The sequence below is a fragment of the Manduca sexta genome, chromosome 22 (genome assembly GCF_014839805.1).
Source record: "Manduca sexta isolate Smith_Timp_Sample1 chromosome 22, JHU_Msex_v1.0, whole genome shotgun sequence".
NCBI lineage: Eukaryota > Metazoa > Arthropoda > Insecta > Lepidoptera > Sphingidae > Manduca > Manduca sexta.
In genome coordinates, this window is record NC_051136.1 from 10,990,811 (window position 1) to 11,003,973 (window position 13,163).

Consider the following 13,163-nt stretch of genomic DNA (forward strand, 5'->3'; position numbering starts at 1 on the left):
CGATTTTCCGTGAAAAAGGTAACTGTAAAGGATCTTAAATAACATTTTTAAAATACCTTTGCGAGAACTGTCAAAGCAGCCAATTTCAACAGCGAATCCGTTGTGCGTGCATTTAATGGACACCTTATTAAGCCCTCTTTAACTTGACAGCAGATATTTTAGATTAAAGAACTAATGTACTACTTTTGTTAACAACTCTCGTGAATTATAATTCAATTAAAAGGCATTATGTTTTATACTAACTACTTTGTTAGGTTATCTAATTTTAATACTATAGGTACTCATTTTTAAATTAATTAATAATAAAAAATTATACACCTTAAAACTACCAGCCAAATTTAAACAATATACTTGTTATTAAGCTTAATTCAACTATACATTGCCATTTATTTCACGAACCAAATTTATATTTTAACTTATAAAGCGGATAAATGCTATTATTTTTGTTCAATCCAAATTTTTGTATCCCTTCATAAAGAATTCCGGCCGCGCATCCTCACATTACGACCATCTTGAGATTTATGACGCTGTCCGCCATATTGTTCCAAATTTAAAAATATTTATTTTTCCCGCCCAATGCTATAAACTCGGATGAGCACTATCGAAAGGAGGTTTTGATAAACAACATAAACTTTGGGACCTATTTCCATAAAGTATAAAAACAATGTTTGTGATTGCTTTACAAAGACTTGTATCACAACACGCATTAAATTTATGAGATTCGATATTATCTTTATACAGGTAGAAATTTATAGTTTTATTTATTAATATTTAGGAAGAAATAAATTATACGTTTTTGTCCAGCAAAACGACATGAAAAAATATTATTTAAGGTACTGTGACTGAATATAGCCCGGTTCCTAACATGGCTCACCATCCATGTTTTTAAATCTTTTCGTCTTGTGATGCAAAAACATACTTTGATATTTTGTTAGTTCTTTCATTATTTAATTTTGTAATATATAAGTAATATGTTCCGATTAAATCAAAGGTTTTTCTTTATATCATGTAACAATTGTAAGATTTAAAATTACTTGTTACTATTTTACTTGGGAATAAATTAAATACCCAATACATAAAGAACAACAATACACAAAATAAAGATAAAATTAAAATGTTGATTAAATTACGTAATTGGATAATATTTGCTCCCAATTAAGACTTGAGCTTGGTCATTTACATAGCAATGCTATAACGGCAGTTAAATTCCACCTCGAATTATTTAATACCTAAATGCCAAATTTGTATCGAATACAAAATTTAATTTCGCCATAATTCAGAGAATTCCTGTCATTGATCAATTGGCTGATCCCTGTTCGCTCCATCCGGGAAAAGGGATTATTAGATTTCTCACAACACTTCAAATTTTCCCGGATTTCCTTCGGCTCATGACTTATCTCATTATACTTATTGTGCGATATTCTGCATTTTAATGTGCTGTATCCGACTTAGAAAAAAACGGCTTCAAATATTATGTATCTACTTCATAGTATGAAATTAATGATAGATGATTTGTTTAATCGACTTGTTCTTCAATGTATGTGTAATTTAATGTTATATTAAAGCCATAGTATATATGCATCAAATCTAAATTCGTCACTTTGAAACAAGGAAAAAGTACTATTTTCATAGTTCGGAAAAAGTACAGTGCAAAAATAAATACGTACAAAACTTTCAGTTTATGAATTCACTGAACCCTGAACCGGCAGACTCCAACCCCTTCAATTGTAAAAATGAATTTCTCAACAATAGAGACACGGCTGGCGCTAGGGGTCGCTAAGGATTGATCATAGTGTAGCCATCTTGGAATTGTTTACTTTTTTTTGGGTCTACTAAAACTGTATTTTAAAATAACCTAGCGGTCATTATTTTCTAGAATTTTAACATCTAGCCTCTTTGATATAAACTTTTTGTTTTCTCAGATATAATATACTGATTTGATTATAATATATATCACGTAATTCATACGTTGCTCATATCCCATCTCCTACTCTCTATTAATGCTATAAGTATATATATTTATATTTATATATATTTTGCCTCGGTGGCGTAGTTGTATCGTGTGCACAGTACGACCACTGCTCTGAAGTTTCGGGTTCGAATCCAGGTCGGGCAAGTCATTTTGGGTTTTCTTGCTCAATATCAACTCGGAGTCTAATTTTTGTACCTGATATGGCGATAACTCGCCCTAGTTGGACCTCTGCCTACCTCTTCGCGGACAAACGCGTGATGTATTAACCATATTCTCAGCAGACTATTCTACTTTCGACTTATTACTATACATTTAGGATTCCTGGGGCCTCTGGCTTTGCTTTAATGCATGGTCGGCGGATGCTTCTTACCATCAGACAGACCGCTTGCTCATTTGCCTACTATGGCAATAAAAAAAATCATTTTAATAAAGATTCTCAGATAATTGAACACTTCTTGTAGAAAAATCAAGCCCTAAATTAAATTAGACTTGGATTAATCTATTTCTACCCGGAATAATATACACTTTTTTCGGAGAAAGCTTCGGGAATGGAAGCAAAAGGTGATTGCATATAAATCTGAACATAATAAACAAAAACATCACACAGATTGACACGGTACGCTCCGATGACAGCTTTACGCATTTACAGTGCCCATAACTCATCCCCTGTTATTGCTTTATTTCCTAAAACATATTATGAAAATTAAAAATTCTTTCAACAATGCTTCGCTTTTGTTTGTTAAATATGAAAGCGGGCATTTCAGTATCGTATTTACATTATTTAGCGTACTGTAACATGCTTGTTGTGGGATTGAATGAAATGTGTTATTTTAATAAAAGTCTAATAGTATTTTTAATGTGAGGGTAGAGAATGGTAATATTGGGGTTAACTGTTCCATGTATGTGCTTGAAAATTGCATTAGGTAGATGAGTAACTAAATTATCTCGAGTCTTGACGACTTACCGATAATATTACTAACTAACTTTCTCTTGCCGCTTCGATTCCGTAAAAGTCTCTATCGGAAAAAATGTTTACATTTCCAAATACTGAAAGTGCTCGTGCTGAACGCACGCTCAGCCTATTGTCCCCGAAGGGGTCAGCAGAGGCGCAACTGTGCACCCACTTTTCGCTGTACGTATGCCGTTTCATGATATAATAGAGGCCTAGCCTATCGCCGTATCGCGCACAAATTCCAGATTCGGAACTCATACTAAGTAGAAAAACCCAATATCAGTTTACCCGTCCCAGGGACCGAACCCAAGACCTCAGCATTACAGTAGTTCCGAAATACAACTACGCGACCGAGAAATATTCAGTTGAAAATTGCGGCCTATAATTATGTTGGTAACTTATTTTTTTTTAAGAATCGGCTCAGTAGTGCCAAAATTCCTTAACGTAGAATGAGAAACTGTGGAACTTTAACTGTTTTTAATAACAAATAAGATTGAATTTATAATATTATATTAGACTAATAATATCTCGAACAGATACTTAATGCTAAGGTCATAGTGCGAAATGTAGTGACAAGACTTTTCTTTGAATACCTGAAAGAATGAAGTTATTATACACAAAATATTATGTTGTGGCGCCTGGCATCACGGATGCCGCTTTAATTTGACTTCAACCTTATATTTATATTGAAAGTGTTCTTTTTATGAAGTTTATGTTTCTATTGCGCTAAATTATTAAAATAATTGATCAATCATTGAATAAAGTTAATAAATACTTACTATTAAATACATAAATAATATATTATAATAATAAATACTTAAATATACCTGTGACTTACAATTGTGGGACAATAAAATACAATTATTTAATTATTAGCGTAAAACAAAACAAGCTCACGGTATAGATGACGTTTATAAACAAAATGAAGACAGGCCCGTCCTCAAACCGTACCTTTGCCGCTTCAAAGCCAACGTTCAAAAGGATTAGACGTCTCAACAAAGAGACGATAAAGAAATTACCCGGCCCACTCCGCCAAACTTAATTGACTTAACCTGTAAATGTCATGTCAAACTGAAGCCCCTTTTCGAAGTTCACTTGTGGTGCTCCGGTGAATTTTGACCTCCTTTCATAACCTCAAATTGGCTCCGAAAACCTCTGTTATACTAAACAAGTTTGTCCCAAAAAGGCGCCGTTTCAATAACAAACAACGTTAATAAATAAACATCAAACCATATATCCCGGTAATAAATGAAGAAATATCAACCTTAAGTCCATAATTTTATATTTTGGGTGCGTTTTTCCTTCATTACGCGATTTCCGAGACAAGAGTGTAATCTCTAGCGGGCTCGCCTCGGAAACTGTCTCAGGGAATTAAATTATGCCTTCCCATGAATATTATACACGATGTCGCTATCTTTTTGCGTTATTTAAACGAGACTCGCCTGAAGAAATCTCCACTCATCATAATTTACGAACGTCTGTGATAAAACCTCTCTAAGTTAACCGGGTTGAGAGTAGATTGCAAAAAGTGTAAAACTAGAACTCTTTGAGGTCATATTATAAGATTGAAATAAAGTTACAGTTTTAATGTTCGTTTAACATGCAAAATATAACGTTAGTTAATAAATAATATCACTAATAATGTAATTAATTCGTTAAATAACAAATGCTAAACAAAATAGAATTAATAACACTAAAAACAAAATGATGAAAATAACTTGGTGAATGCAAACGTTACTGGAACATCGGAGCCGGTAGTTTTTTATCACAGAGTCGAGATAAATGTCCGGTTAGCGGGGGTCCAACGTTGATTTATACTGGTTGTCCGTCAGCCAACGAATTACTAAGGCTGCGATGTAAATCACGTGGAGCAGCCTGAATCGATATACCCCTAATACGTCCCGATAAATACATTCCCTTAGTCAATTTAGTTTGTCTTTATTTTTGAATCCGAATTATATAAGGGTTAATAGATATAAGAGACTTCAGTAAATAATACACTTTTTTTATTTATTTTGAATCTGTTACTGATTTATTTTGTTTAGGTGCCCTAAGATTGATGGCTAGGTTATTTTTAATTTCTTTATTTATTTTTTCTACTTACAAACATGGCTCTTAGGAGAATTATGTCAATGTCACGGTTGAAAAAAGGCATATCAACTAATTTCAACGAAAAACATTTGCTATCGAACTCGATATGCCCCCAAAAACAGATCCGAATTAAAAGGTCACTTCGTACTTTGTACCAGAGCTAATTAAGACCGCCAGAAAGTTACACTGTCACAATCCCACAGACCTGGTCTTTAATAAGGGCAACGACAGCTTAAAAGATTAAAACAATAAGTAAGTTCATAAAAAGCAACAAAGGCGCTACCCTCGTTATAGGGCTGATGTTTATTGCTCGACCAGGTTGAGTGTTAAAACTTTTTATACGAAAAAGTTGACGGTCGTAAAACACGTCCAGGTGGATTAAAAAAGGGCGCCTACGTTCAGGTTGGGGAGCCACGACTACGTAAACCGTACAGCCTTTCGCCCTGGTCATAACTTTGTTAGATGATTTTTGACGTTCTGCGGTCCCTGACTACGTAAATATGTTGTGGATTTTTGTACTTTTTATTCTTTGTTTCTGTTATCCTAAATACGATAAGTTCTTATTTACTTGACCTAAATCCATTAAAAATTCCGCTTACTCTGATTCATAAATTACATAGCTCGCCTCTAGTTTTGGAATTACAGTATGGTTCATAGCTGTTCTAGTCTTGTTCAACTTACATTATTTAACTAACTAATAAAATCATCCATATATCATACCATCAAAGAAAAATTAAACGTGTCATGATTGATACCCCAAAAATTAAACAATATCGCAGAAACTAGACGCAAAATAATAACTCAACTGAAACAAAACCGATCCATAAAAGCCATTCGCACATGACAACTTTCGTTTTTCAAGCAAAAAGTTTAATTTAGCCCTTGAGTTATATTCAACAGCGGGTGTTACGAGTTATTGGGAGAACGCTGCAATATGGCCGCCGCCGCGCCGAGAAAAATTACAAGTGGGAAATCTCAAGCGCCCTTCGCTGCACCGAGGGGAGCCGATGTGACGACTAAACTTCCGCATGATTAAGATAAAACGTGAATATAACACGTATTACAATGCATCTGGGAAAGGTGTAAACGTAAGTAGAAAACACTTATTTCGTGATGCTTATGTGCAATGTTACTAAAAGTAAGCTATCTTAAATAAATCTTTAAATTCGAAAACGTATCGTTAATGATTACTAAGTCTGAACTTGCTCTAAAATATCCAAAAACCTATCAAGCTAATGTATTTATTTTTATAATATTATTCATGGGCCGCTGATATCGTGTACCATTAGGAGAGCCATTTACTTCTATTTATGGTTACCTCTATCTTTAGAAATAATAAAAAAACAAAATATATACCTACTTACATTGGTTTCGTAGTAGGGCCGCACTGCGTAGGCTTTACGAATCAGCGCACCCAATATGGAAATTCATCATTGAAGTATCTTCGAGAATATTTTGAGCCTTGTGGCTTTCTTAGATACGTACTAGTTTTTAGGTGGGTAGGTACCTACTTACTTTTACACACGCCTATATAATCTATTATCAAAGTCTTATTTAAATTACTTATAAACATTAATGCTTCATAGTTTGAATCTAATATCCAGCACAAAATAAAGAATTTGGTGCTCTTTTTATGTAAATTAATATTCTAAATAATTGTAGCCACATGGCTACAATTTGTGCTCTATAGATAGGCTATAATGACAATAAGCACTCAGCCATTACGTCATTACAAGACGGACTTGCGCAGAGAAATTTGTCAATTTTTTTTACGCCTCCACTTACTCCACTCTCCTGAGGGTTTATCCTGACAAAAACTTGTGGCGTGTAATTCTTAACACGATTTAGGACAAAGGCAATCCAATATAAATGATCCCAGTTTTTTTACTAAGATAGGTACCTACTTGAACGATAGTAATTGTTGACAGCAGTTATTTGTTTAGCCTAAAACATACATTATAAAATTCCAGTACTCATAACATTATCACAAAGAGAAAATGAACCATCGGGTAGCTGTAAACACGCTACGTGTGCAACTGGTAACCCAATTCTGAAGATACAGTAACTTATTTGTCCGGAGAACAGTTGACAAGACCGGCACTCCGTCTACCTGTACCGGTCAACATCCGGAACGGCCGGGCCCGCCGGACGTCATTTCAGAACCGGAAAATCGGCAATCTCCTCTCCCCCGGGAGTTTTTATTTTACACATTCACGTTACTCACATGTGGCACAAAATTGTGACGTTTTACAACTGTGACTGCACTGAATATGATGTTTTTTACAGCTGCAAATACAGGAAGTCAGTATATTCTTATATGTTTGGACTTATCAAAAATATTAAAGTATTAATACCTACTAGCTAATGTACCTACCTACTTACTTTAATAATATTATTATCTGGGATATATACTTAAGTACTATATATTTAATATGATTGTGATGATCTTTAAGATTTATGAATTTTTAACGCTCATGTAGGTACAACTAATATGTAAATCTATAAAAGCGTTTATAATTGTTGATGATGATTTATAGAAATGCTATTAAGGCTAATTATATACGCTCTCTGTAACATTTAATCTGATACCATTTAAAAATACTTCGCGAAATAATCTATCTTCAAAACGAACACGCCAAATAACGCATAAATAAATCAAAATTGTTATTTTCGTCTTTAAATCCGCTACCGGTTCTGGTTGGCAATATTTAGTGACTTATCGGAGTGATATATTTATTGGGCCAATAAAATTTGTCCTTAGTTGCTTCCACCTTCTTCATATTTCATGACACCGGCTTAACGCGACATTTGTATGTAAAGCATATTATTTGAGTAAAAATTGTAGGCACTCATATGTTAGTGTTTATGAAACTAAATATGTACAAGTTATAAGCTTGGTTGTTCTTAAGCTTACCAATAATTGGAATTTAATTTACAAAAACCAATTAAAACCAAATATTTGCGAACAGCTTACCAATTTTGGAGTACTTAGGTGACAAATTAAAATTGAACTTTGTATGTTGTTTCCGTATATGTGTTCATATACTATTCTATACCTTATCCTTTTACAGGGGTAGGCAGAGGTGTGACATGTCGTTATTGGGTACGCACGTAACTACGCCATCGAGACAGTTTATTTGTAACTACTTAACATAAAAAAACACGCTTGACAAAGAATTAAACAGCCTTCAAAAACGATTTAAAACCAAAAAAAATATTAAAATGTTTAATTTTAATTGATTGATTCCAAATTTAGTAACCACTATATACAAAGGTATGTTAAATATATTTTTTGTTTTAGTGCTTTTCGAAGACAGTAGTTTTTTTTATTTTAGTTGTTTATTTTTGCGACTTTAGCGATTTTTTAATAGCTTGGGCTTTGGGCTGTCAATTAAGCAAGTGACCTGATGGTCAGTGGCCTGCACCGCCAATAAACCCATAAACGCTTGCAATAAGTACAATATACAGTACTTCTACAGCTGCAGCGTGCTCTTCGGAATTCTGTTCAGCGCCATCTGTGTCGCGAATATTGAACTTAATACTGAATTTCACAAGTCTAACTAAACTCTAAATTCATTACTTTAGAGTTAGGCGCAAAGAGCATTACAATACTACGGAAAGGTTAGGTGTAATTGGAGCCTATCTAACATTAGAATATTTTTTTTCTGGAACCTTCAAAGGTAACATTACAATTTGGTACAGAAAACAGAATGAAAAACAAATCGCATAACCATTCTCATTTAATGAAAACATAAATATCTCACCTGAGAATTTCATTTGTAAAGTGAACTCCCCCCTTTGTTTAGAAAAAAATACCTATTCACATATTACCATAAATTATTTCTCGAACAAATTTTATATTAGGAGTAAGTAATATTTTAAACTAAAATAAAAAACTATATTATAGAAACAGAACCAAAGTTTTGAAATAAAACTAAATTAAATTATACTACATATTTACTAAAACAATCATAATTACATAACAATATTGAATAACTAAATCTATCATAGTGCATCAACCAGCTTGAATCTTTGGTGTTGAGGTTCAGGTATAACATTATAATACTTCTTGAAGACAGTCTGTTGTTCTTTTCCTTTGTAATTCCTCTGCACCCATGAGTGTTCCCAGTTGGGGTCAAATTTCTCACATGTCACTACAACTTTACCAGGAACTATGGCGAATAATGTGCCGTTGCGTCCGAAACCAACCTGGGAAAAAGATAGTTTATTTTTTTGTGGTATAAAGTGACTCGATTTTTAATTTTTGACAATCTCAATAATATCCATACTCATTTTCATGATACGAGCTTTAATGGTCAGTGCAGTTTGATAACAGGTAAAGTAACAAGTTGTATTCCAACAGGAACATAACCTTTAAAAACAACACATGTGAGCATAACAAAACAAGCCCAATTTTGGACTGCTCAGTAAAATTTGGTTTCATTTGATATCACCACAATTACTCCTGCTTTGACCATTATGTATCTGTATTCAAATATTACAAATAGAACATTACAACCACAACCTGAAGGGGGCAAACCAACTAACATGGCCTGAGTCCTAATGTCCTATAAGTTATTAATAAAAATTAGTTCCAAATTTCATACAAGTCAATCTTAACATCACTTCATTTTTTCAATATTTTTACTTGATAATTTAGGTAGGTAGTTTTTTAAACAAAATCTTATATTTAGTATAATACTTTTAACAGTAATTAAAGTCTATCTTAGATACAAAATTTAACTTTAGCAAATTGTTCAAAAATCAAAAAAAAGTTTACATTCAATCCAGGATGGAAACGGGTGGTCCTCTGTGTGACGAGCATGTGACCGGCCTGGACATGATGCCCGTCCTGAACTTTCCATCCTCTGTGTTTCGGCTTCACCTTACAATTTATGTTCTGAGTACTACCACCAGTTTTTTTACTGGCATTACGGATGAATTCTACAATAAACATAGAAGTAAAAGTCAATATGAATATAGCACATAAAAATTTTGATGATATATCAAATATACCCACCTTTGAGTATTACATTGGGTTTTGTAGCGGCTAGTAAATAGTTGAAAGACATTTTAATTGTATAAATTAAGTCAATTTTACCTAAAAAATATGAAAATATGAAACCAAACTTCACGACACGATGTGATAACCAATGTCATTTGTCAATGTCATAATATGGGAAATGACTTTGACAATTAGATTTGATAAAGATATTTGGAAGTACCTCCTACACCTACACTGTTCAATTTATTCAACAATGGATAGTGGATACATTGGTCCATGGTAAATAGTTGCAAATGCCGTCTAGTTGTAAATTGTGAAGTGAAGTCATTTTACTTATATTTGACCATTCCTTTTTATAATTTTATATTGGTTTCAATATGTAATTTCTTCATAATTCACATTAGTTTTTTTTTTTAGAACAAAAAGATGAATTAAAAAAATAGACAGGAATCTATAGTTTGGTTGTTTTACTGTTTTTTTTTATCTGCTAAAAATGTTCGGTGAATTGAACCACCAGTCATCTGGCAACACCAATACTATAATAAAACGAGCCCAGTGGACTTATGTCCGGAACCGTAATAAATAAATAAAAAAAAAAGGAAAATAAAATAGTTTGACATTTGACAAATAATAAATGCCAGGAATCTGTGGAAAATACATAATATTAGTTCAATAGAAAAAGGAAAGCTCAAAACTGAAAACAAATTATTAATCGTGAGATCGAGGAAAAGCCTTATTTAAATTTGTTTGGAACGCTAATATTTGCCGTACTAAAATGTCTTCCGACGCACTAAACATCGCCCGGCGTAAACTAAACGATGTTCTTGGAGAAAAATCAACAAAATATTTCAACCACATGAAGCAGTGGTTTCGTATGAAACTTACTAAAGAAGAATTCGACGCAGAAGCCCGTAAACTTCTAAACAATGAACAAGTGCATCACCATAATGAATTTTTATTAGCATTGTTAAATAAAGTTGAAGGTCTGGCCGAGGCATCCATCAGTATAGCTCAAGAGAAAGCAAGCTCTCATAACAGGAATAGCAGACGACACAAAAGAAGTTCGCGAACGTCCGAGAAAAGTAACTTTGAACCTGTTGATTTGCTCGAGTATTTGCCGCCTAATTCGCCGCCGGGCGCTGGCAGCGATGGAGTGAAATATGCCGCACAGGTAATATTTTTAAATCATTAGCAGCGATTATCGCCTATTTGGTTGATATTAATATTTGATACATTATTTTTTTTTATTTCAGGAAATTTTCCTGCCAGATCATGCACTGGTAGTAGGCCGTTTTATGTTAGCGGCATGGGAACTAGGCTTAGAGGGTGCAGATGACGAAGCAGCTGATATCATGGTGGTGGCTGTCCAGAACTTCCTCAAGAATGTTATAAGTGCTGTGATATCACAACGGAAAGGGTATAAAATGAGAGGGAAGCACTTCATGTATGATATTGGAAGGGATGTGCCCAACATGTGGTTAAGGAATACAGCCAAATTGTACGATCCCCAGTTTGAAGGCAGGGTGGAGGTGGATGATGGAGCTGATGCTTTGGGACCGAGATGTCCCCCTACAATTGATGAGATGGAACAATCTGCCGCATTTGAGATTGCTTGCAGGTAATACTACTTAAATATCAAATTATAATATATTTAATCTCCTTAAATTCGCATGAGTAGAGAAACATGCAAAGTATCAAGACCTTTTTATGAAATCTTAATTTTTTTTTTGTGATTTCTTATGTTTATGCAAGTGTTAGAAATTGAAATTAAACTATTTATATTAAGATTTTCTCTGGATGTTTCAAAGACTGCAGCCTACATGGTTATGGAGGGACTGTCTAAAATTATAATATAAAAACCTGCAATAAAATCCAAACACAGTTTTATTTAAAATTGTTTTGTTTTATGACTTACCATATAATTTTTATATTTCAGCAAAACAGATGAGGAACCTAATGATGATAAGTTAACAATTGAGGAGTTCTATACCACACTACTTACTCACAGGAACATTATAGCGTGCCATTCTGTGTATGCAGTAAACATGGAACGGTTGGCTGTTATGTTGAACCATCCAAGTTACTGAACATCGGTTTTAAAATTATCTAATGAATTTGATATGTTTATGTCGGGAGCATAGCTACTGCTGTATCAGCCATATCAGTAATACGGGGCCACTCTTGGCCCATATCTACATTAAACTTCACACTGCCCTGAAGAGGCCCCAACAAATATACATATATGGCCCCTCTATGCCAAGCTACCCTACTGGCTTGTATATAATTGTAGAAGAATTAAAGTCAGGACAGGGCAACTCTGTATGGTAAGTGAAGAAGAAATGTTTACAGACCCTTATAGGCTTCAGTGTGTTATGTCAACATAAAGCGGCCTACTACAAGGTATACACATTAACTCTGTACCCAGGGATGTGACAAAATTCGGTGTAAAAGGGTGTATGTTTAGTGTGGTGACTGAGCACACAAGAATTACCTTGTAGTTTATTATCACCCTATAATATATCTAAGTCAAAAAGAAGCTATTCTCTAGACTAAGGAAATGATTTTAAACAACCAGGCTTGGTATTAAATAGAGCAACCATGTGATCTGTTAGTCTTTTTACAATAATACAGTGATGCTGATGCTATTGTTAAATCTCAGGTTACACTACCTTTTTTTAAAACCACTATGTGTAGTAAAAATTGAATAAATGTTAGGTCTTATGTTGAATTCAATGGCTACAATTGATTAATGTCTTCATCAAATAAGCCTGTCTGACTAACATTAAGAATTGATATTTCAAAGTAATTATATGGTGTTGTGTAATAAATGTTTATTTATACAATTTAAATTTTTTATTTTAAACAAAACAAGTAAGAACATCAAAATATAATAGCAATGAATTGTAAAATAAATATAGAATTTGAATGTAATAGAAATATAGAAGACTTACCTAAGGTGGGATTTAATTATTTGTTTTTTATTTTATAATTATTTTCATGAACAAGTCATTGTTTACGTATGTTGGTATTACAATTAGCTATTGAGCACCTATCTACTTATGCATTCAAAGTCCAATATGCAACTGGCGAATAGCCTAGTTGTGTCTACAAACTACGGACGCGCTTACAACCATAACAACTGG

General features: G+C 33.5%; 2 protein-coding genes across 2 annotated transcripts; one reads left to right on the top strand and one right to left on the bottom strand.

Annotated features, from left to right (window-relative positions):
- Positions 1–8,954: 8,954 nt before the first annotated feature.
- On the bottom strand, positions 8,955–10,272 carry LOC115442161 (50S ribosomal protein L27). The gene is made up of 3 exons (XM_030167148.2): positions 10,036–10,272; positions 9,796–9,959; positions 8,955–9,224 (listed from the first exon to the last, which is right to left on the bottom strand). Exons 1-3 carry the CDS (start codon positions 10,085–10,087, stop codon positions 9,021–9,023), a joined length of 420 nt encoding a protein of 139 aa, XP_030023008.1. The 5' UTR covers positions 10,088–10,272; the 3' UTR covers positions 8,955–9,020.
- A 293-nt stretch (positions 10,273–10,565) lies between these two features.
- LOC115442160 (transcriptional adapter 1-like) lies at positions 10,566–12,863 on the top strand. The gene is made up of 3 exons (XM_030167147.2): positions 10,566–11,191; positions 11,274–11,638; positions 11,957–12,863. Exons 1-3 carry the CDS (start codon positions 10,796–10,798, stop codon positions 12,105–12,107), a joined length of 912 nt encoding a protein of 303 aa, XP_030023007.1. The 5' UTR covers positions 10,566–10,795; the 3' UTR covers positions 12,108–12,863.
- Positions 12,864–13,163: the final 300 nt, after the last annotated feature.